Source organism: Astyanax mexicanus, chromosome 18, assembly GCF_023375975.1.
Source record: "Astyanax mexicanus isolate ESR-SI-001 chromosome 18, AstMex3_surface, whole genome shotgun sequence".
In the NCBI taxonomy this organism is placed as follows: domain Eukaryota; kingdom Metazoa; phylum Chordata; class Actinopteri; order Characiformes; family Acestrorhamphidae; genus Astyanax; species Astyanax mexicanus.
In genome coordinates, this window is record NC_064425.1 from 1,158,227 (window position 1) to 1,184,823 (window position 26,597).

At 36.6% G+C, this 26,597-nt stretch overlaps 2 protein-coding genes across 2 annotated transcripts in view; both read right to left on the reverse strand.

Moving 5' to 3' along the window:
- Window positions 1-26,597, reverse strand: part of grik4 (glutamate receptor, ionotropic, kainate 4) — a 1,128,391-nt gene that overhangs the window by 73,381 nt on the left and 1,028,413 nt on the right. The window lies entirely within an intron of this gene.
- Window positions 4,543-11,888, reverse strand: rnf26 (ring finger protein 26). Its single transcript, XM_007258871.4, has one exon. It carries the CDS (start codon window positions 10,363-10,365, stop codon window positions 9,028-9,030), a length of 1,338 nt encoding a protein of 445 aa, XP_007258933.3. The 5' UTR covers window positions 10,366-11,888; the 3' UTR covers window positions 4,543-9,027.

A 26,597-nucleotide genomic window follows, 5' to 3' on the forward strand; every position in this document is an offset into this window, starting at 1 on the left:
AACAGACAGACAGGCATAGACGCAGACAGAAGGAAAGATGGATGGGCGGACAGACAGATAGAGATAGACAGACATATAGATATAGAAAGACAGAGAGAGACAGACACGCATAGATAGATAGATAGATAGATAGATAGATAGATAGATAGATAGATAGATAGATAGATAGATAGATAGACGCAGACAGAAGGACAGATGGATGGACGGACAGACAGATAAAGATAGACATATAGACATAGAAAGACAGATATATAGACAGACAGACAGATAGATAGATAGATAGATAGATAGATAGATAGATAGATAGATAGATAGACAAACAAAGACAGACAATCAGATAGATAGACAAGCATAGAGACAGGCACAGACGCAGACAGAAGGACAGATGGATGGACGAACAGACAGATAGAGATAGACAGACATATAGACATAGAAAGACAGAGAGAGACAGACACGCATAGATAGATAGATAGATAGATAGATAGATAGATAGATAGATAGATAGAAAGACATATAAATATAGAAAGACAGAGAGAGACAGACACGCATAGATAGATAGATAGATAGATAGATAGATAGATAGATAGATAGATAGATAGATAGACAAAGAAAGACAGACAGTCATTGATGCAGACAGAAGGACAGATGGATGGACGAACAGACAGATAGAGATAGACAGACGTATAGACAGAGAGAGACAGACACACATAGATAGATAGATAGATAGATAGATAGATAGATAGATAGATAGATAGATAGATAGATAGATAGATAGATAGATAGACAAAGAAAGACAGACAGTCATAGACGCAGACAAAAGGACAGATGGATGGACGGACAGACAGATAAAGATAGACATATAGACATAGAAAGACAGAGAGAGACAGATATATAGACAGACAGACAGACAGACAGACAGACAGATAGATAGATAGACAAACAAAGACAGACAATCAGATAGATAGACAAGCATAGAGACAGGCACAGACGCAGACAGAAGGACAGATGGATGGACGAACAGACAGATAGAGATAGACAGACATATAGACATAGAAAGACAGAGAGAGACAGACACGCATAGATAGATAGATAGATAGATAGATACTTTATTGATCCCAGAGTGAATTTTAAACACCCAGTAGCAGATATAAATACACAGAAGTTACAAAAGAAGAAAAAGATAGAATATTAATAATGATATGATATGTGAGACTTTCTGTTTATTCTATATAACTGTACCTGTCCTGCGCCCAGTGTTCCCAGTGCTACACTCTGGAATGAATAAAAGTGATGCAGTGTAATAAATATTTAGGATCATCTGCTACCATATTCCTGACTTTAAGATCCTGCTCCTCTTCATCCCATTCTTACAGTTTCCCCTTTACAAACAGGAAGCCTTTCCTTTCTCAGGATTAAGAGCACGCTTTCTTCCTGAGTTCAGACACTTATTATTAACAGTCTATTGTTCCCAGTGACTCACGCCCACCACAGCTGGAGAACCACAGCTCAGTTTATCCAACGTGTGCCGGCTTTTCCTTTATTATAATGATACTGCAGATTGGCCTGTTACAATATATATTTTTACGTGGACTATATTTTGTCTTATTATACTATTCCTATGATTTTAAGAGAATTTTATGGCACTGATGTAACAATAATATAAAAACATAATGCTTTACTTCATATATTGACATTTAAGTTAATGTGCTAAGAAAAACATAATATATTGTCCATATATTGAACAATAGGCCGATAATGTATCTTGTATCATGACAGGCCAAACTGCAAGCATTAATATTAACAGAGAAATTCTTGTCTTCAGACAATTTTTATATTTTCTAGGTTTTAACCATTTTTCTTGCTAATTAAAAATGTAGTTTCTTTTTTAAAGGATATAATTGCATTATGTTTCTATATTATCAGTAATTCAATGGAATAAAATGGCCTTAAAATAATTTTAGCTTCTTATTAATGAGATGTGAGCTTCTTATTATTTTTGTTCCACCTTCCACCACATCATTTAAGGTGGAACAAAAATAATAAGAAGTTAACGTCTGCCTCCAATGTAGGATGTTTTGTTGTTTCTTTAGTTTTTGGTGCCAATGGTGGAGTTAACGATGATAGCAGCTAGTTATTGTGATTTTATGGATTCTCTAAGTCTCTTAGGTAAGGCAAGGCACGTGTAATGGGTTTGATATCATAAAATATATAAAAAAAAAAGCAATTACATCCTTTTAAAAATAGCAGTTTACTTTTTATTTAACAGGAACATTCAGACATAGGAGTTGGGATATAAAAATGGTTAAATAATGTTTATTTCATATATTGGCTCATTAGATAGATAGATAGATAGATAGATAGATAGATAGATAGATAAACAAAGACAGACAATCAGATAGATAGACAGGCATAGAGACAGGCATAGATGCAGACAGAAAGACAGATGGATGGACGGACAGACATATAGAGATAGACAGACATATAGACATAGAAAGACAGAGAGAGACAGACATGCATAGATAGATAGACAAACAAAGACAGACAGACAGACATAGATAGATAGACAGACAGACATAGATAGATAGATAGACAAACAAAGACAGTCAGATAGACAGACAGAGATAAACAGATATATAGACAGACATAGAACATGAACTAGCACTGGAATGTAGCTCTGCATCATTTAAGGTGGAACAAAAATAATAAGAAGCTAACGTCTGCTCCAATGTAATAATGTTTATGTCATATATTGGCTCATTTATCAGTCTAAAGCGCTGCCACTATGATTGGGAGATCGCTGTTTTGAATCCCTATCATGCAGTTTGCCAGAGCCCCGAGAGAGCACAAACAGTTGTCCTTGCTCTCTCTGGGTGGGTACAGTACAGTAGATGGCGCTCTTTTCTTTCCCTTCATCACTCCTAGGGTGATGTGGATCAGCACAAGGCTGCATCTGTGAGCTGATGTATCAGAACCGAGTCGCTGCGCTTTCCTCCGAGCGTTAGCGCTGTGATGCTACTCGGAAATGCTACAGCATCAGCAGCAGCTCAAAAAGAGGCGGAGTCTGACTTCACATGTATCAGAGGAGGCACAGAAAAAATCTGATTTGAGTCTCTTCAGTCTGGAAATGTAAACGTTGCCTCAGAGCCAGTCTGACTCAGCTGTACCATCAGATCAGCTTCATACAAAGAGACGCACATTTCTCTAAAGACGAATCTGCTCCTGAAGGAAGTGGCCTCCATTCCTTCCCCATAATCCTCTGCTCCCACACCCACACTTTGCTTTTTCTTAACACAGGATATTACATGTAGGTCAAATGTTCTACTCACATTCATGCAGACTACTGCTGAAGGAACACATAAGGAATCATGTAGTAACTTAAAAGTGGCAGTCTGTAGTATTTAGTTTCTAAACTGAAAGCAGAAGCATGTTTGATGGTAGCAGTGTGCTGAACCACCATCCCTGCTAATCCTAATATATTCATTCTAAAAGGGTTTTGGGAAACTTTACGTACTTACGTCACACGTACAGCCTCTAAAAGAGGATCCGGCTCAGTTTAACTGAACGTGAGCGGCTGGTGGAGCAACGGGGACTTCAGAAGAGGAAACTCAGAGCTCAGTAGCTCATTCACTCATAGTAAAATCAAAGAAACGAAGGAGTTAAGATTCTGACTGAGCGCGCTCTCTCTCTCTCTCTGACTTAACATAACCTGGAATCGGATTCATCCACTCAAACACTCAAATTAAGAGACGAAATTCAAGTAATTAACTCTTGATGAGTTCAGCACAGCTGTTAACTGAAAGCAGGTGACTGAATTCCAGGAGACTCTACCTCATAAATCTGATCTTTTAAGCGGTGCCAATTTTAACGAATCCAAAATATAAAATATTCTGGTTTGCTTAACACCTTTTTTGTTCATTAAATAATTCAATATGTTTTTCTTAATAGTTTGAATTGCAGAATGACGCTAAACATTTTTAAATAATGACAAAAAAACGTTTTATATAAGGTGTCTCCAAACATTCGACTGGTACGGCACACAATTAATTAATATTCTTTAAGGGTTCAAAAAGATTACTGCTTTTATATTAATCTTTTACAGCCCAGTGCATCAAATCCAGACTTTGAATCCAGTTTCCAGTCCTGGATTTTGTTCTTGCTGAAAGTTAAGGACACTGATTAGCCACAGAGTGCCACACCTACCAAGCATCACAAAGTCCAGGATTGAAAACTGGATCCAAAGTCCACATCTGTAGACCTGTTTTACAGCTTCAGAAGATAAAAGAAAAAAGTTTTTGAATTAACTGTGCACAGAGAAACTTATTAGTACATTAATCACAAAATATTAATGAGGTGAGGCGAAAAACATTAGATAATTCAGCCTGTAATTTTCTCAGAGGACGTCTGAGAAAATTACAGGTACATGGTTGTTCTGGACAGGAATAAAATCACAGAGGATAAAACCCCATAAAAGAAAAAAGAAATTTACCCCAGAACCTCCTGAAATGCAATGTACTAAGAATAGAAAACATACCAAAGTCAATATTACATGATTCAGGCAGCCACATTTATCATTTTATTAAGATTCTTTCTAAAGAATGGTTAAACTTTTTCAGTTTTCAGTGCTGGCCTGTAAATATACAGACAATTAATCACAACAACCACCAAAAATAAAAATCAGCATCCATCTATATGATCTTCAGACAAGAAGCACACATATCACATATACCAAAATTAAAATAAAATAATAACTGGGAGGAAATCATCTTGTATTAAAACACTCAAATATACCATATTAGCTAAAGACAGACCACAGATCTGGCAGTCAGCAGCATTTGGCAAAATATTCTAACCATCCAAAAACACTACAACATAATGCAGTGAATAAGCAATTATTCTTTAGTATAAAATCATCATCAGCTGAAGCGAATGTAAACTGCACTGCTCACATACAGACCAGGATTCTGTGCTTCATTGGTTTCATTCAGTATTCATTTTGGCACTGGTTTGCAAAAGCATTTATTTTTTTATTTTAAATGTTTTTGTAATTGTAAATGCTAATGTATATTATGAAGGATTTTAATGAGAGGGAGAGTTAATCATCACTGAGTGTGTTTACATGCACTTCATTATTCAATTATTGCGGAAAAAATGAAGAGAGCACTTCAGTTTCTGAATCAGTTTCTCTGATTTTGCTATTTATAGGTTTATGTTTGAGTAAAATGAACATTGTTGTTTTATTCTATAAACTACAGACAACATTTCTCCCAAATTACAAATAAAAATATTCTCATTTAGAGCATTTATTTACAGAAAATGAGAAATGACTGAAATAACAAAAAAAGATGCAGAACTTTCAGACCTCAAATAATGCAAAGAAAACAAGTTCATATTCATAAAGTTTTAAGAGTTCAGAAATAATCAATATTTGGTGGAATAATCCTGGTTGGTTTTTAATCACAGTTTTCATGCATCTTGGCATCATGTTCTCCTCCACCAGTCTTACACACTGCTTTTGGATAACTTTATGCTGCTTTACTCCTGGTGTAAAAATTCAAGCAGTTCAGTTTGGTGGTTTGATGGTTTGTGATCATCCATCTTCCTCTTGATTATATTCCAGAGGTTTATAATTTGATAAAATCAAAGAAACTCATAATTTTTAAATACTCTCTTATTCTCTCTCTTATCATATTCATAATTGAATTATGAAGTGCATGTTAAGTCACTCAATGTACAATTATTAGATCAAATTATTATACCTATTATTAATTTTAAACTAACAGTGTTTTAATTTTTAGTGTTGGCTGACAAAAAAAAACAAAATAAATTAAAAAAATGTACACAGCACAGAAAAAAGATCATTTAAACATCCTGAGTGCCTGGTAAAAGGCTTCCCATGGTGCCATCTGGGCTTTGGATTCCTATTTCCCATTACTCAAAATTGAATCAGGAGACATCAGCTCATAAAAAGTGTAGAACTCAGGCCTAATGTTTGGATTTCAAGGAGCGTCGATCAATAATACCATTTACGTGTGGGCACAAAATCAGAAACATCACTGCTGGGTCTAAAGCAGATCAACAATATGAAAATAGCTTTTCAACATGAGACGCTAAAATGCTTAATAGAAGAAATAGGACCACATGTGCATTAAAAGATGGAAAGAATTAAGGCCAGCAAAGCAAATAAAAAACAAACAAAAAAAAAAAAACTAAAAAGAAGTCAGACGCTAAGCCGAAATCCATAAAATCCAAAAAACAATACAACAAAATGTTCCCAGGAATCTGTTGGGCTGTATTTATCGCTCACATTGTAAGGCTAGAGTATTGCATCACACACAGAGTACAGTATGTGCCCAATCACGGCTCACTGCTAGGACACCGTATTATAATATAGTGCATTCTACATTTTGGATTGCAATGAACAGATGCAATGAAAAGATACGCCACCATTCAGAAAAGCTAATAATCAACTGTTTATAGCATCTCTGACAGGAGCCATTTCTGAATCAGTTTCTCTGATTTTGCTATTTATAGGTTTATGTTTGAGTAAAATGAACATTGTTGTTTTATTCTATAAACTACAGACAACATTTCTCCCAAATTACAAATAAAAATATTCTCATTTAGAGCATTTATTTACAGAAAATGAGAAATGGCTAAAAATAAAAGCTTTCAGACCTCAAATAATGCAAAGAAAACAAGTTCATATTCATAAAGTTTTAAGAGTTTTTTTCATGCATCTTAGCATCATGTTCTCCTCCACCAGTCTTACACACTGCTTTTGGATAACTTTATGCTGCTTTACTCCTGGTGCAAAAATTCAAGCAGTTCAGTTTGGTGGTTTGATGGTTTGTGATCATCCATCTTCCTCTTGATTATATTCCAGAGGTTTTTAATTGGCTAAATTGAAAGAAACTCATCATTTTTAAGTGCTCTCTTATTTTTTTTTTCCAGAGTTGTATATGAATATATTCAGATTATTATGGAAAATCCTTTAGCGTAAAATGACAGAGGCACAGATCCTAACCCAATTTCTAGGTACCCAGGTATTTGTACTAGTCAGAATTTAATTTATATATCATGTTTTTACTAGGAAGTATAATCATCTACTAATAAAACTTAATTATTGATATCTATAACTGAAACAAGTGATGCACAAATGGAGAGAGCAAAATCTAGCATTTTTTTTACAATCACAAAGAAGAGCTACTATAATAATAATAATAATAATAATAATACAAGCTATTAAAAAGGTTAATTATGATGGCTATGGCTTGTAAAGACCAGGCCTTGATGGTTCAGAGCTGGTGTCAGTATAGTCTTTCCTTCACAATGTTAGAAAGATGGTTTAATGTTAAGGCTGATCAGTGCAAACACCATTTGGTTGCATATATTATATATTCTATATGTTTAAATTGTTTGCATGACATTATGTTAGTTCTGTGCTTATTTAGAGGGAACCAGGGCGTTTCTGGATTGAAACTGAAAATCTGTAAACGAACCTAAGACTTAAGAAGTGTTAGATGTGCTTAGAACTATAATAAGGGAAGTAGATGATTCTGAAATGTCTGAGAAAAGTGAAGAACATCACGGGTAAATGTCCTAAAAGGCCTAGTCACATTAGTAGTAAAAGTAGTATTAGTAGTAGAGTATGTATTAACTGAAAAGCCATAAAGCTCTGCATTTAAATTTTGTCCTAAATTTCAGCTATACAGTTAACCATTCTATAATTTTAGCATGGACTAAAATATTGGGGAAAAAAAACATAGTTTTATCACTTCAGACATATATTTGCATTTTATATTTATGGCATTTATCTGACATTCTTATCCAGAGTGACTTAAAAAAAAAAAGGTTATTACGATTACAGAGAAAGGGCTAATCCAGTGTTAGGAGTCTAGCCCATGGACTTGGTGTTATTGGTGTAGCGCAGCATTCAGTCACCCAGACCTGGAATTAAACCCCAGTCTCCCACATGGTAGCTTACTGGCAGGCAGTGGTGTTATCCACTGCACCACACCAACACACAATACTACATTGTCAACGTAAAGTGACAAAGCTATGCTTTTTGTAATAATTTAATTCGTAAAGTGTAAAAGTCGATTCTGAACTTTTGAAAGGTGGCGTATCTATCTATGCAGTTATTTTTACTCCATCTAAATAAATAATAATGTTTCACAGCCTTCTAGTCTCATTCGTAGTAAAAGCAGTAGTAGTAGCTGTAATATTAGAGTATGCATTAACTAAAAAAAAGCCATGATGCTCTGCGATCAAATTTGGTTAAACATTTTTACTTTTAGGATTTCAAGACTCCTTAAAGCTCCGTGTACTTTCACATTTTCACACCCCTTCCCTCAATTGTACAGTTAATCATTTTAATCATTATATCTTTGCCTTTAAATATTGTGTATTGTATGTGACTTTATGTCTAAAGTGAAAAAGCGATGCTTTTTTTTTAATATAACATTTTAATCCATGAGGTAAAAGCATAACTTTTATTAATTTATGCCCAGAGAGCTACGAATGTTGATTCTGAACTTTTCTGAAAGGTGGCGTATCCGTCTCTGCAGTTATTTTACTATTTTACTCCATGTAAAGCTTACATTCACATCACCACAGCGGTATAAAAGATTTAGTGTAGTACGTCCATACAAAAGCTAAACTATTATACAAAAAGAACAAACAAAGTACGAAAGATACTGTCATAGTAGCAAGCCTCGACTTAAGCTTTAAACAGCTCTCAAGTGTAAAAAAGGGCATTATGGCTATGTGTATTTACACGTGACAGTAGCAAAAAGATTCAGCACAGTGGAATGGACGAAAGACTTACAGGAGATCCGCGACCTTTGCAGTGTAATTAAGTAATTGGCTGAAAGGTGGCACGGATCATTGTGATTAGCAATGTCTTTGTTTGTAAACCTGAGATTCGCAGAATTAATCAATCAATCAATCCATCGATTAAACAAACAAACAAACAATCAACAAGTCTCTGCAGAAGTTCTTTTCTTTTCTGTTTCATCGTAGAGTCTTTTAGAGATACACATCCATGGTCTGCAGGATCATATGGCGGCACAGCGGGCAGTTGTGCTGGTAGATGGGTTGGCGCAGCAAGATGTTGGTGCAGTCCCGACACAAGCACAGGTGCCGGCACGGCAGCAGCACCACGGTCTTTGTGCTGTCCTGGCAGATCACGCACTTCTTCCTCTCCTCCTGCTCCTGGAGTAGAGTTAAGAGATTATCAGCCGAGCTTCCTTTAGGACCTTCCTCTGAAGGCATCTTCTGCAGGGGTCTGTGAGTGCTGGAGCTGGGAAGCGGAGGGTCGGGCCCTTGGGGTAAGACCTGGCCTTGGTGTAAAGGATCATCAGCATCGTCTGCTTCATCCTGACCATCTATTATGATGGCATTTTGAGGAGCTTCAGGGTTGGCATCGTCTTGCAGAATGTTCTCATCTCCTTGCCCCACATCTTCATCGTCTTGCCTCCTTTCAGCTAAAGTCCAGCGTCCGAGACGACTACGGGGCCATGCCAACCTCTGCCAGAGATTCCTCTCAAGAAGATAGAAGCGTTGAAAGGTCCTCTGAAGTCTCTGAAGGGTGGGAACCGTGTTGACATAGTGGATTACCCTCTGGACCACTCGCTGAAAAAGCTCAGGACTCATGTAAACGGTCGTAACCGCAATGATGAGCAGCATTAGCAGGAGTCCGTAGAAGTTGAGCAAGAAGACGCTGACGAAGATGTGTCCAAGCGAGCCTAGGAACTGCAAGGCCAGTCTGCATGGTGTCCACAAAAGGATCGAAGCCCCAACTATTGTGCTATAAAAGAACGTCAGCACAGTCAGCGTCAGCTCGAGAGCTTTCTGCAAAGGGCTGGACACGGCCTCCACCATGCTAGCCATCAGCCCGTACAGGTTCTGCGTTCCTATAAGCAGGAGGTTGACGATGGTGTTGATGAAGTACAGCAACAGGCTGAACACGATGCCGCAGCCCTCGCAGGCCTGTCGCAGTAAACTGTGCCCCGACAGAAGGCCGCGGTGCAGGAGCTCCTTGGTGCGCAGCAGCAGATGCGACGACAGGTACCCCACCATCTTGCAGCTTTCCAGTGCCCCACCGAGCAGCTGCATCCAGCTCCCAATCATGTTGTGGGTCAACACGGTCACACCGTCCACCATCGTGATGAGGCAGACGAGCGTGAGGTTCATGCACTCTACTAGTGAGTTCGTGAGGAGCATGGGTAGGCTGCTGATGAAGGTGACTACAGCCACCAGGAGCCGGATGACGGAGTTGACGAGCACAAAATTCAGGTCCAAGAGGAGGAAGATGAGGTCAATGCACTGTCCAAGCGAGCTGAAGATGAAGTGCAGCAGACCCATATTACTTAGCTGGAGATCTCCTTTTTAAAGACTTATTGATATTGATGGCTTTAACTGTCAGATTAGGTGTAGATTTAGGTTTATGTTTAGCTAGATAGCTTTAGCTAAGAATCAGTTAATTAGTCAGTTAACCTAGATTAGAACACAATTATGGTGACTTTTTAATATTGATGGCTTTAACTGTCAGTTTAGGTGTAGGTTTATGTTTAGGTTAGATAACTTTAGGTGGGAATCAGTTAGTTGACCTAGATTATAATACAAAACCAAACATGGCCAGATAATAAAGTAGTTAGTAAGTTAGCTTAGCTTAGCTCAATTAGATAGCTAGTTCACTAGCTTAACTAACTAGTTAGTTTAAATAGTTAGCTGGATATATCCCCTTATTGATGACTTATTGATGGCTTTTACAGTCAGTTCAGGCTTATATTTAGGAATTAGTTAGTTATCCTAGATTTAAAACAAAACTATGGAAGCAACCAGATGGTCAGATTTCAAGTTAGTTAATTAGCTTAGCTTAGCTAGGTTAAGTAGCTAGTTAGCTATCTGGAGATCTCCTTATTGATGACTTATTGACCTAGATGGCTTTCACTGTCAGTACAGGTTTAGGTTTAGCTAGATAACTTTAGGAGGGAACCAGTTAGTTAACCTAGATTATATCACAATTATGGAAGCAACCATAGCCTGCTAACATGGTCAGATAATAAGGTAGTTTGTTAGCTTAGCTTAGCTCAGTTAGCCTACAACCTGCTCAGTCAGTTAGATAGATAGCTAGCTTAGCTTACTAGTTAATGTTAGTTAGTTAGCTGGATATCTTCTTATTGATGATTTATTATGATATATTGTATTGTCAATTTAGGTTTATGTTTAGGAATTAGTAAGAAACCACAACCTACACCCTGCCTAAAACAAACATGGGCAGATATTATGGTAGTTAGCTTAGCTTAGCTCAGTTCAGTTAGATAGCTGGTTAGCTTAGCTAAGCTAAATAACTAGTTGGTTAACGTTAACAGTTATATTAAACTGAATTCTGCCCCTTTTTTCCAGCTATTTCTCGCAGTTTATCTTAAAGTTCACATGGTCAGTGCTCTCCTCCTCGCTCCAGCTGCTCTGTAAGGTGAGTAATTCCTCAGTTTAAGCGGTAAATGCTGTTTTACAGGCTGTAGTTCAGGCGCTGGTTATCAGTCGGAGCTGCTCTACAGGCTGCAGCGGCTGTAGTTGAGGCGCTGACCCGCCTGCGGGGTGAGGTGCGCGGGATCAGGCGGATCTGCTCGGCGGATGTTTATATTTGAACGGCTCGGCCCCGGGGGCTCAGACCGCCGCTCCCCGCTGGTCTGTAAGGCGGGAGACCGGCAGAGGGGAACCCGCAGTAAAGAGCACCGGGCGCGGGGAGCTGCAGGAGGACGGCAGGCAGATCTATCCGCGCTCATCTTCGGTTATATCCAGCCCCGCGGTCCGCTCTTCTCCACACAGCGCCATGTCTGTTCACTGTGCTGACCAACAACATCAACACTGCGCTCAAACTGCGCAGCTTCAGTTACAAAAACAAAGCGCGGGATTCTGGGTAATCTCTTTTATATGGACAGCTTATATTAATATTTTATATAATATTTATACAAATATTATTTATTAAGTATTTTATAATTAGATTTATTTTATATATCATAAGTGTATACATATATACGTATATATATATATATACGTATATATATATATATATATATACGTATATATATATATATATACGTATATATATACGTATATATATATATATATATATACATATGTATATATATATATATATATATATATATATACATATATATGTGTATATATATATATATATATACATATATATATATATGTATATATATATATATATATATATATATATACATATATATATATACATATATATATATACACAACCTTATATACGAGGGGTCGAAAGGAAATCTTAACTTTCACTTTCCTGTAGTCCGATATGAAACAGGAAAAAAAACACACTTACAGAACATTAAGCAAATGTTATTTTCTTCTGCAGCACCCTAATCATTTTTTATTTTGCTTTTTATTTAGCCACAGTCACCACTGCTTGTTCTGTAGAAGTTATTTTATCTTTAACTCCACGTCTCCCCCTGTCTCTGTCCCATTCACACACCCACATCCACTCACACCAAACACCAAACACACCACACACATCTGACAGAACAGAACACAATTGTTTCCATGTTGGACATTTTTTCAGTGCTTTCAGGGCACGCAATCTTTAACCTTGGTTTAAAGCCAAGCCCAGACTCTCGGCTCGGAGGCTCTTGGGACAATAAATAAACTGCACTGATCTGAGGTTTGATTTTCACTGTTAAACAAAGCAGAGAGAACACGTCTCTGGGTCAATCTGACAAAGCCTGTAAAGCATCTGTGTGTATGCGAGTGTTTGTGAATGCGTGAGAGAGTCTGTTTGTGTATATTTGTACCCTGTAAGCTCCTAAAATCTGATACTGGTTACGTAAAACATACAAACATTGTAAATTGTATTATTTTAAAACAATGGCATGAAAAAAAATAATAAAAAATAGTGTTCAAATGTTTACTTTAACACTAAATATAGTTGACCAGGCCATGATGTCCAGAGTTTACTGCTGGAGCCTGGAACTATGACGCTAATTCATTTAGCATGTAGCTATTCAAGGGTTTCAGTCACATGATTTTTTGTGTTGTGTCCTCCATACAGCTCTGGAAAATATTAAGAGACCACTTCAGTTTCTGAATCTGTTTCTCTGATTTTGCTATATATATATATATATATATGTTTCAAATTCCAAATAAAAATATTGTCATTTCGAGCATTTATTTGCAGAAAATGAGAAATGACTGAAAAAACACAAAAAATAAAGATGCAGAGCTTTCAAACCTCAAATAATGCAAAGAAAACAAGTTCATATTCATAAAGCTTTAAGAGTTCAGAAATCAATATTTGGTGGAATAACCCTGCTGGTTTTTAATCACAGTTTTTTTTTATGCATCTTGGCATCATGTTCTCCTCCACCAGTCTTACACACTGCTTTTGGATAACTTTATGCTGCTTTACTCCTGGTGCAAAAATTCAAGCAGTTCAGTTTGGTTTGATGGCTTGTGATCATCTTTTGTCGCTGTCTTGTCTCCACCCTAGCACCACCTTGTCATTAATGTTTCCACCTGTGTCACCTCTCGTTATCTACCCCACGTGTTCCTTGTCTCTATCTTTGTAGAAGTATTCAGTTTGTTTTTAATGCTTTGTCTAATGTTAGCTTCGTTTGCTTGTATTCTGCGTGTTTAGTTGATTAATAGTCTGATTTCAGGTACTTTGGTATCAAGTTGTAATAATTATTACTTGCATATATCTGCCTTTAAGCTCTACACTGTGGAACTGCAATTCATTTTTCACAGTCGCTTCCTCTCACACAGTGAGGGAAAGGATCAGGCTGTTGGTCAAGTAGTCTCTTCCTGTTAAAGTATAGGCAGAAGTCTATTATATTATTTGTCACAGAAGTCTATTATATTAGCATTGTAGCTCCAGCACTAAATTAATAAGTTAGTGATAGGATTTTGTCTCTTGCTCATGAATATTCATACATGCAAGCATATCGCCTCTGATTGGCTAACAGCACTGCGACACCGGGAGGCAGCGAGACGCACAACATTGAGAAAAGTTATAAATAAAGACATTTTTACACTAGTAACAGACTTTGCAATGTCATATGTTACTTTACAACATGTGTAATAATGCCCTGCTAAGTGCAGTTCAGCCACTGACCTAGTCTTAGAGTCTCTCAGAGTAAAACACCAAATTCTCCGGAGATCCTATTTAAACCTATAGTTACTTACACACAGAGGCGGGTTGTCAAGGTCCAGAAAGTAAAACCCCGGGGTGGACTTTTACTTTTAACTAGTGTCAACAGAACTGTTCTAAACATCTAAACACCTATCTATCTCAGTTGTACTTGACTGGTGTTTTTCCTCCATAGACTATTTCTAACCATTTGTTGAATTTATGGGTAAAGCATATAAACACTGATGTGTTATTCGCACAAATAACACAGGAGTGAAGTGCATGCTGTTCCTAGCGCTGTTAGTTATCTCCTATCTGACGAGACGGTGTCGCCGCCCGGCTTCAGCTGTCTGCCTGTGGGCGGTCCCGAGTCGAGGTAGGCGGGGCTATGAATACTAATTCACGAGTTGATGTAGACACGGTGCTTTTCCTGATCGACTCTTTTACTAGCTGCTGAAGACAGTGGAGTTTGAGGAAGAGTTTCATCATGTGCAGCATCATAAACAACTCAGAGAGACCTGCTGTATTTCACACAGAACAAGAACAAGAGTGGTGGTACTGTGGGGTGAAAGAAGGATAATAAAGACAGAAAGAGAAAGAGAAGAACTACAGTCTTTAAATTAGATCTACATAGTTGATAACACTTTATAAAGACACATCCATTGAAGTTCTTTAGGAAATCAAAAATGGTTCTTCTTTGGTATACAATTTCTTTTGGGAAAGAAAAAACACATCATTGTGTTTGTGTTTGTGTGTGTGTGTGTGTGCCCAGCTGCTACATAATCTTAATGTACTGCATTGATTTTCCTTTCCAGTAGGTCATTTCCAAACCACAGCTCCTCTCCTGAGCTCCTGGTTAAAGGAAGTGTGTGTGCCCCTGTTTACGAGGAAACGCTTAAGGCGTGACGACATTGGCATGTGAGATTTAACAATAACAACTGGTATTTTTACCTTTTTTACATACATATTTTATTCATCTATATTAAAACGTTGATTTTATTTTTTTAATACTTTTATTTACTATTTTTAGCTATTTTGTTCCTTATTATTTCGAATGTCTTATTAAATGTTTTCAGTCCCCGCTGCATTGTAATGTTTTTGTAAATGAGGGTCACTCTCATTGTACTCCCGAGTGAAAAATGTAGGTTGATTGAATTATCTAAAAGATGTCTGAAACCAAATAAATCCTTAAAAGCAGTGTGAATATTTCATTAATATCTCCATTACTAATTATCTATCAATATTAAGTGCAATGGTTTTTCTTACCTCTAACAGGTGATGCTTCAATTAGGATAATTTCACTCGTTTTTTTAATCTTTCACTACTTTTTTACTTTTAAAAGACAAACATATAAAACACATTTTTTTACATTTAACATTAAACCATAACATTGCAGTTTAGTTTTAGTTTTAGTTTTTGCAGGGGGTGTTTGTTGCAAATATGTGAGATGAACCATTTTCTTGTTATTTGTCGATTTCACTAATTAAGGCAAGCAGAAGAAGTTTCACACTGAAAAAAATAACTTTTAACTATTTTTTCTAGATCTTCAAACTTTCAAATGGGTCAATTTGACCCATAACAAAACAGTAGGGTTATTGACAGTGTTCTCAAGTCTCACGCTTTGAGCGTGTGGCACACGCACCTCAGTGAGTTCACACGCTTACACGCCACACATGGTTTTTCTCACACTTGCCAATCCATCGGCTGTATATTATAATGTACTCTCATTGAGCCAATCAGAATATAGATCGCTCTGTTGTTAGGCAGACTTAGTCAAAGAGGGTGGAGTTCAGGTGCGAAGAACTGTCCGATTCGAAAGTTCTGAAGCACATGTCGGAGGAAGGAGAACGGCGGCAACCCCCCCCACCCCTCACCCGTTTAACAACTGAACCCCCCCCCCCCTTGGTACAACTGAAGGAGAACTGCCCGCACCCACCACTCCTCCTTGAGAGCCCTGGTTATTGACCCTGACTATTCTTAAAAAAGCCTGATCCCTTATTTAATAAATCGTGTGTTCGGTATCCGCGCTTCAGTTTTTTCTCATTTTCTGCAAATAAATGCTCTAAATTACAATGTTTTCATTTGTAATTTGGGAGAAATGTTGTCTGTAGTTTATAGAATAAAACAATGTTAATTTTACTCGAACATAAACCTATAAGTAGCAAAATCAGAGAAACTGATTTAGAAACTGAAGCATTTTTTGCCAGAGCTATAGAGTTCTATGGTTTTGTCAACACAACAAATATGGCTTATTTTTAGAGAGCACTAAGTCTGTAGAGCTTTTCTAAACTACTTGATATGATGGATGTGTTTAGTTTATATTAAGTTTAGTACAGCAGCAGTATATAATTCTGCAGGAAATGTCTTTTTCTCCTCTTTATTGGGTGAGTATTCCTAATTCTTTCTGATTTGTTTAATCGTTAATCAGCGGCTGATGGTGAGATCTCATGTCTGCTTGGCTGGAATTCTCCAGTAGAGCGATGTTGGCTTTGTCAGAGCGCCAAAAGCAACGTGAGGACAACTATTAATACCGACTGAAAAAGAGCGACAAATGCAGCCGCTGGGGGTAAGTGGGTTGTTCAGAAGCTTCTATGGGAAAACCCAAACTCTCAGCGTTAGAGAGCGCTGCTGTGTGGACTGGTCTCAGGCCAGGCTCTGACCTCACATACCACAGCAACCCACGGGTTCAGGCCCAGTCCAACATGTGTGGAGCTGAAAACCCCGACATTAAGTGAGCCAGAAAAGAGTAAAGAAAATATTGATATGTTGAAATTGATAGTCCCCAGGGCTGATAATCCCGTTCTTCCCAGGGATATATTCCTTCTGTTCTATCAGAGTGCCCACTGCCCATCTCATGCCCTGCAGACAGGAAGTGCTGAGTAGTTGTAGAGGACACCCAAATTAGAAATCTGCTCAGCTAAAATGAAAAATGAAAGCTCTGGTTTCTTTTATTTTGCTATTTATAGGTTTATGTTTGAGAAAAATGAACATTGTTGTTTTATTATATAAACTACAGACAACATTTCTCCCAAATTACAAATAAAAATATTCTCATTTAGAGCATTTATTTACAGAAAATGAGAAATGTCTGAAATAACAAAAAAAAAAAAAAAAAAGTTCATATTCATAAAGTTTTAAGAGTTCAGAAATAATCAATATTTGGTGGAATAACCCTGGTTTTTATTAAAGTTTTTTTTCATGCATCTTGGCATCATGTTCTCCTCCACCAGTCTTACACACTGCTTTTGGATAACTTTTATGCTTTACACTCCTGGTGCAAAAATGTAATAACTTTATTTATTTACTTATTATCACTTAACTATAATTCACTGTTGTTCTTTCTTTTTATGTGTTTTTTAAGTGCTTATTAATGTTTTAATAAAATATTTTAAGTATTAAATCTATTTACAACTTAATTTATAACAATTAAGTACAATGTTTTCTTTGCATTGATGTGAAACATCTTGTATATATAAAAAAAGAAATTGTTCCACTATCATTGGGAGACAAATAGCACTTTTTTCTCTGAAAATAGCTGTCAGTCTGCCTGCTTTGGACTCTAAACTACACTACAAAGACTACACTGATTCTGCTGATCACGTGACACTACGGCATTCCCGCTCCCCTAGTTACTGATTGCTTGCACCTGACCTGTCTTGTACATATACCCCTCTGTTTTTTTTTTCTGTCTTGCGCTGAGTATTGAATCTTGTTTTTAAGCTCTTCTACAATTTGATACACTTGTATCTCTGCCTTTTTGTTATCGTCCCTTTTTGTATTACATTCGTGTTTTTGCCATGCCCAGTTCATTGTTTTTCTGTATTTTATACGTCCATCGTAACTCAAGTCAACTTAACCACTTGGTTAATAAACTTTATCTAAAGTATCTCTGTGTTTCTACCTTGCAGTTGTAGAAGTACATAGACTTGGGTATATGAGTCAAACTCATACTTTCTTATTGCTTGTGTAATCTGACATTTTGTAGGTGGTGAAATTAATAATTAATTAAAAAATGTGGCATCATAAATCATGTTATCCGTACTGGGTGACGTCAGATGCTTTTTACTGAATCACTACAGAGTGTTGATGCAGAATGTCCCCCCGCCGGTCCGTCCTCTTGTGAGGACGCTTTGTGTCCTTTGAGCCCCCTGAACCGTCCCACACTCCCACACTTACAGTCACCACCCTTGTCGTTAACACAGAATAGGCTCTTCTCATTCACACAGATAACTCCAAACAACATGCCGAGGGTCCCGAATGGAAAGAATGATTCTGTTCCCGTTTCCTTCCTTTAGGCTGCCGTCCTCCTCAGAACATAAGGAAGGGTCTTTCCAGCAGAAAGAGAACGACAAGATTACAGACACGCACTGTCGCCGTTCACCGCCCACTTCACCAGTTAATACAGGAGAGAGAAGGGTTTATAATATAGAGACTTTTATACAAATAAAAGCTTTTATACAATTATATGAATGGACAACATGACAAAAACATGACACAAACTTTAAAGAGCAATTTGGTAACATAAGACTACCTTTATAAAGGGTTTATGAATGGTTTATAGAGGAGTTTTTTAATGGGTTTATTAAGTTTATTAACCTAATTAATTAGGTTTCAAATACTTAAGAACCCATTAATAAGCAGTAGGGGTGTGACGAGATCTCGTGAGATTAAAACGTGACGATATTTCTCGTCAAGTATGTCTATCACAATAGTTACATTATCGATTTATCGTTATGCACAAGCACAATGCGGGCCAGCTGGGACAGACCGGGGCCGCCCCCGGTTTTACTGTCTTGAAAAGGGTATAATTCCTTTGTTATGATATTATGTTATTATTATATTAGTGCCTTTTAATAGTCTTAACAATATCGTTTATAGCAATAATTTCTGGGACAACATATCGTTCGCAAAAAACTGTTATCGTGACAGGCCTATCGTCAAGCTTAAACCTGTCTTGCGGGGGGAAAAACAGTTTAGTGTAAAATTTTTAAGAGGGATCTGGCAACCCAGTAGTGATAGCAGTGAGTGTGGTGTCTGAGCAGTGAGAGCAGCTCTCAGCAGAAGAGGAAAATTCAGGTATTTGTATAGAAGAAGCTTCTGCTACTTTTAAGTTGTATGTCTGGCTGCATTTTGGCTCCAGTGGAAACAATAAACGGTAACAGAGTGACCAACAAGACACAAACCATACATAAATACTGTAAGTAAATCCTACACCTGACTGTTTCATAGACAGCTGTACTAATCCCTTAGCTCTGTACTGTATTTAAAAACATGTTCTGTCTCTGTTTCACTTCAAGCATAGTCTTAATATGACTGGTTGTAGTTTGCACTTATTGTTTGCACTATATAAGACCTAGAAAAGTTTTATTAGGGTTCAAGCACCGAAGGTGCGTAGAACCCTATTGTTTTTGCTAAGATTTTTCTTCTTCTTCTTCTTATTATTATTATTATTCTTTTTCTCCTGTAAAAACAGTTGTGCAGCCTAAACCGTAAGTCATAGAGAAATGAAACTTGGTAGGTAGATGTAGGATCAGTGCATCTCGGTGGACAACAAAAATGGCACCGATTGGTCAAGTGGTGGCGCTATAAACAAGGAAATTCATTTTTCATATTCATATGCCCCATTCACTTCAAGAGGTAAATTTGGAGCACTGTTTCTCAGCAACCGTGCAACCTAGCAAGTTGAAACTTTGCATGCAGAATCTATCATACAGCCTCTAAAGGATGTTCAAAGGGCAACTTAATCAATCAACATGGCTGAACACCATCAGCCAATCAGCATTCAGCAGACATTTTGGCAGGCTGAATGTTGCCCAATCTGGATGATATTTGGCAGTTATGTTCAGGTGGAGACACTGTAGTGACCTGCAAAGTGCTGAAACAATCCGCCCACTGGGGGGCGCTGTTCCAAAAAAACGAGTATATGTCAATCATGCTGTACTATTTTGACATCTAATTGTTTTTGCCATATTTAGTACAGTGGCTCTGACAAATTTCTCAATACAACTATGTTTAAAAAGTGCTTTGTTCATTCATAATTGCTAATTGTTTGAAAATAGCTATATTGAAACTACTCTCTGGATATTTGGCCTATCACCTCCATTTCAGTCTTGCTGCACACTGTAGAGTCTCTAGGTAAATGTTCATTAAAAACATTTGTGAAAATTTCACATACAATACTCTCCAGGCATCAAGCAATCTGTGCGTCCTTGGAATTTCTAACCTAAATTGCTGTAACTCTGCAGTATTTGCTGTAATCTCACAATGTTAAAGACCTCTGTACAATATCACTCTGATGAAGCGCCATTTAATACAGAACTAGATTAAGAATAACTTGACATTACATGTCTTATCAGAACATTCACTCCTTTGTGCCTCTTCTCAACATTAATAACAGGTGAAAGACTTTTGATCATTTTAAATGTGACAGAATGTCTCCAATTGTGTTAGACCTTCTTACACATCACCATCCTATGCTCTAGTAGGCACCATTGTGCCAGTTGGTGCTTGATGAAGCGCCATTTAATTCAGAACTAGATTTATAATAACTTCGTAATTACATGTCATATCAGAACATTCACTCCTTTGTGTTAATTTAAACTTGTTTGGTCAAACATTTCAGCTTGTTCTGCAAAGGTTCAAAGGTCAATCTGAATACCACTTTGTGAACATTCTGGTTGAAGCCACCTGATCAATACCAATAACATGTAGACACCTTTTGACTAGTTCTAACTCACTTAATGAATATCCTACAAAGTTCACTAGATTTACATGTGAATTTAAGCACTGATCAGGTTGAAAGGCCTCTGCTCAACATTAATAACAGGTGAAAAACTTGATCATTTCTAAATGTGACAGGGCATCTCCAATCATATTAGACCTTCTTACACATCACCATTCAATGCTCCAGTAGGCACCATTGTGCCAGTTGGTGCTTGAACCCGATGATTGCCGCTTGCGGCTATATTTTTTATTTTTTTTTCTTATTCTTATTTCTATTTCTTATAGAATCAATGTGTGAGAGAAACCAGTCTGTTAAGTTTGCATTATATGATTTTGTCAAATAAAACTCTAGTTTTCAAGCCATTTTTCATTTTTGACGTTTTCTTTACAATTTCATTTTTGAGTCTCGTCTCGTTCTCGTGATATTAGTGTTTTGTCACACCCCTAATAAGCAGTTAATATATGACATAAATAGAAATGGCAACAGTGAGCTGAAAATAAGCAGTGAAAGTAGTGATTCCACACTCGTTTACAACCTCTGTCAAACCTCAGATCTTTCTAGATACTGATTTAAATTTGTGTTTTCCATCAAACAGCATTAAACTTGTCATATTAATATATTTATAAGTATAAGTATGTTTAACTATTTACCATAAATTAAATGACTAAGTTGCCACTGTTGCTTTTTTAATTGATGTGTTTTAACTGCTTATCAATGTTTTTTTAAGGCATTTACAACCTAATCAATAATATGTAATAATCTAATTTACAAACCATTTATAAATCCTTTATTAAGGTAGTCTTATTTTAAAGAGACAAGACATTAAGTAACTTCCTGCTGTTTTTGTTGGGAAAAAAACATGCTAATTGTTGCACAGATACTGTAGTGAGACTTTTATTGCTCAGCACTAAAACAAGCGTAAGTGTAATAGCGCTAATTAGCGAAGCACAAGAGGCCAGATGTTTAGAGCTATCATTTACCACTTACCGTCAGTCTAGAGAGTGCTCTAATTGCTGTTGCACTGCTTTGTGTCAGAAAACAAAGCACCACCAATTTAATCTACAAATTATTTACGCTATTTAGGGGAGTTATAATGGAAAAGTTCATTTGGAAAGAGAAAAAAAAAATGATTAAGTTAATTTCACACTGGACACCATAAGCTTGCTGTGTGCTGCAATACACACTATGTGTCACACCTTAAGGCCAATTTATACTTCTGCGTCCAACCTACGAACATAGCCTACGCCATAGCTTGACGTGCACCTTTGGAAATGTAATTAAGCTTCCAGCAATGCAGACCGCCACAGTTGTGATTGGTCCACTGAGCCTCGTGTCCCCTCCCCTTGCATTTTAAACTGCAGAGCGATGCAGAGCCGCTGATACGCGCACGCAGAAGTATAAACTCTCTCCACTGCATAGATCACTCTCGCTGGATACGCGTAGGGTATGGCGTAGGTTTGATGCAGAATTATAAATTGGGCTTTAGCCAGTGTCTGTCTTTTGTTTTTCTTTTTGTCTTTGTCCTTTCTGATCCTGTCCCTTGCTCTCTTGCTTTGTTTTCCTTCCCATGTGCTCCTTGAGCACATGGCTCTGTTTTGTTTTTGGTCTTGTCTCTGCCTGAGCCATGCACTACCATCTGTAATCCCTCCTGTTTGATTGTAACCCCGGTCCCCTGACTTCTTCTCCAGGTGTTTCTCACCATTGTCATGTATATAAGCCCCTTTGTTTGAGTGTCCATGTCTGGTTAGTGTATTTGTAATTTTGAATTCATAATATATTTTTGTATCTTTGTGTGCTTTGTTTTATGTGTGTACTTCTAGTCAGGTTTGTGTTTTCATGCATCTAGTCTGGCCTCAGTTCTTCTGTTTCTTGTTTTCTTAGTTTTGTTTAATCAATATTGTTTTGTCCTCTTTTGTCTTGTTTATTTGGTTTTGCTTTGTCTGTGTTTTGTTTTTTTGTTTTTTATCTTGTTTGTTTATTTAAATTAATAGTATCTGTAATTATGTCCAAGGCATTTCAATAAAATGGGAATGCTCTTTATTTTAAAAATATGTGCTCTGAGATTTAATATGTCTTCTATTATCAGTATTATTATTTTATTTGACTTTGTCTGGTAAAGAACAGGTGCCTTTCTCTTAGAGCCTTAAGAAGCAGTCGTTAGGGGGATCTGAATGGTTCAGCGATCTAAAGCGCTGCCATTACTATCAGGAGATTGGTGGTTCGAATCACGGTCATGCAGCTTGCCATCAACTGCCGGATCCCTGAGAGAGCACAGTTGGCCTTGCTCTCTCTGGGTGGGTACAGTACAGTAGAGGGCACTCTTTTTTCCCCTCATCACTCCTAGGGTGATGTGGATCAGCACAAGGCTGCATCTGTGAGCTAATGTATCAGAACCGAGTCGCTGCGCTTTCCTCCGAGCGTTAGCGCTGTGATGCTACTCGGTAATGCTGCATTTGTTTCCCAACTACAGCAGAGATGGGAAATGATCTGATATAAACACATACTGACTTAAATTGATAGAGGTAAACAGGATGGAGGTGGAGGGTGTGTCAGATACTGTTCTGGGCCTTGCCTTCTTTAGGTTCTAAATTAATCTCAAGAGGCTCAACCTCACTCAATCAACATCCTGTTCCTCCTTTTACTTTCTGTACAATCAACCGACACACTCACACACCCAGCTGCACGTGTTACACTTGCTATTACCTACTATTGTTTTATCAATACTACACTGCGATCAGTTTTAACAAACTTCAAGAAGCTGTGAGATGTTCTGCTGAATCTGTAACCTCTTTTAAGAAAAAGCTGAAAACATATATTTTTAATTTTCATTACTTTAAAATAGCTCTTTTCATTGCTCTTTTTATATTCCAATTTTATTATTTTTAATTCTGTTTTAAATATAAATAGTTAAATGTTTTTTTTCCCTTTAATTTACAATTTCTTATAACTTTCTGAAACTTGTACTAAGTCAAATCTCCCTGTAAAGCACTTTCTGTGTATAAACTTGCCTTGCTGTTTATTATCATGTTGTTGAAATTGTATTATTACAATTGTGCTATTGTAATGTGTAATGTTGTGTTATTACTAATTATTACTACTGTTAATATAATGATATTTCAATAGTTATTACCATATTATTATAATGCTTATTTTAATATAGTTATATTATAACTTATAACTCATTCATCCATCAGCCTTTCTTTAAACTGGAAGTGACAGACATGTGACTGATGTTGTTTCTATAAAGTGATAGATAGATAGATAAATAGATAGATAGATAGATAGATAGATAGATAGATAGATAAATAGATAGATAGATAAATAGATAGATAGATAAATAGATAGATAGATAAATAGATAGATAGATAGATAGATAGATAGATAGATAGATAGATAGATAGACATACAGAGAGTTTCCTCTTCATTTAAATTCAAATTATGTATATCGCAATATCATAATTTATTTTTTACTTTAGTATTACTTCTTTTTTTATTTACTACATTTTCTACTTTATAATTTGTTGCGATTTTTTTATTTAGAAATACAAGTACAGAGGAAATGAGATCAATAATAACAAATAAAATAAAGCATGAGCTTGTGTGGAATTGCCTGTAGATAGTTGATTGATATTTTCTTTTATAGCTAGTATAATTGCTTATATTATGATTTTTATTATCATTATTATTATTATTATTATTATTATTATTATTATTATTATTATCTTATTTTATTTTTTTCTTAATTGTTTTTCTTTTTATTTAGTTTTTTTTCCTACTCCTGATTTTTTACAGTGTAGTCTGGCCTGGATTTATTGTGGTCATTTAAAATCGAACAATATAATAAAACAGTGACCAGTGAGGACTGGCTGAGTGATCTGGCTGGTAATTACTGCAGGAAAGACCTGGCAACCCCATATGGAACTGTATAAATTGTGTGAAAACAAGAGGAAAGAGTCATTCATTCTCACGTCCCACTGCAGTCAGATCAGTCTCTATAACTCCTCTCACTGAGGGTACTTTCCACTGTTACCAGGGTCAAGATATTAGAGTCATCTAAAGGCACAGCTGCAGAGTCAGCTGCAGTACAGAAGGAGCACCTTGTTTTTTATTCTAAATTAACCCCTTGAACTTTTACTACATGCTAAAAATTACTATTTGATAATGAAATATGAAGAAAATGCACCTTAACTGAGTTTTACCAGTAGAAGAAAAAACAGGGACCTCCGATAGTTCAGTGGAGTTTATGAGGTTAAATTGTTCCTGTGATGGAAAACCAAACACTGTTAGCATTTCCTAAAGTTTAGGACTGTGTTAAGATGTTCAGGCTGCATTAGGATTAGGTTTTTATACACTGTAAAAAAAGTAAGATCAGTTTTATCTCAATTAACAAGCGTGAACTTTATTAGAGTACTTCATAATAATACATATTATTATGGCTGCACATTGCAAAACAGCAAACACATTATAATCTGAATTATGCAAATACGCTACATAGCAACCTTCTAGCAGCACTTTAGCAACCACCTAGCAACATCATAGTGACACCTTAGCAACAGCATAGTAACACATTATCAACCACCAAGCAATATATGAGAAACTACATAGAAACCACTAGGAATCCCATAGCAACACCATAACATACCACCTAGCAACTACTTTGAAACTACCATGTAGCAACACGTTAACAACCAACACGGACACCATAGCAAAAACCTAGCAACCACCTTGCAACACCATAGAAGCTACATAGCAACCAACAAGGATACTATAGCAACACCTTAGCCACCACCTAGCAAATGCTTAGCAACATCTTAACAACCAACAAAGACACTATAGCAACACCATAGCAACAACAACCACCACGGACATCATTGCAACCACTTAGCAAAACAATAGCAACCACCACGGACACCATAGCAACATCATAGCAACCACCTGGGAACACCTTAGCGATAACCTTAGCAACCACCATAGCAACTGGTGGGAGCAATTTACCAGTGCAACCATCACTTTTCTAGTTTAACTCATATAATGTAACTTAAGTATACTGCACTCAACCCTTTCAAGTTCATACTTTAAAAATAATTTAGCACCATATTTATTTATGTATCTTCCCTATTGGTTGCTTGCATTAATAATTTGCATAAAATTTGCGTGTCCCCCATGACTAGGAATTAGATAACGTCCAGGTTGACAGTGTTCCAGTGATACATTCTGATAATTTTACTACAATATTATAAACTAAAAACACATTAATAAAATATTATATGGGTATAATGTGCTGCCATGCAATCAGCTACAAATACCTGTGCAGTTTGTTTTAAAAATAGCTGCTTTATAATAAATACTAAATACTTATTGACCAATAATAGTAAAACAGTGTGAAAATAGGCTGAAACCAGTAATTAAAAAAAATATATAGAACTTGGTACCATATACCATATAGTGCAGAGTTACAGACACATTTAAGCAAATAAAATGCAGATATTCTAGAGCAGCAGTACTCAACTCAGAAATTTAGTTCTATAAAGGAGATCAAGAAATTTTATCACCAAGTATCAATCTGAAATATTAGTAAAACAACTGTCTTTTGCACATTTTTTATGCATATATTTTGATTATATATAGAAAGGTGTACCTCTACTCATGATTAACTCAGAACAGATTATAATAGCTGTTCTAATTGTGCTAATAATTTAT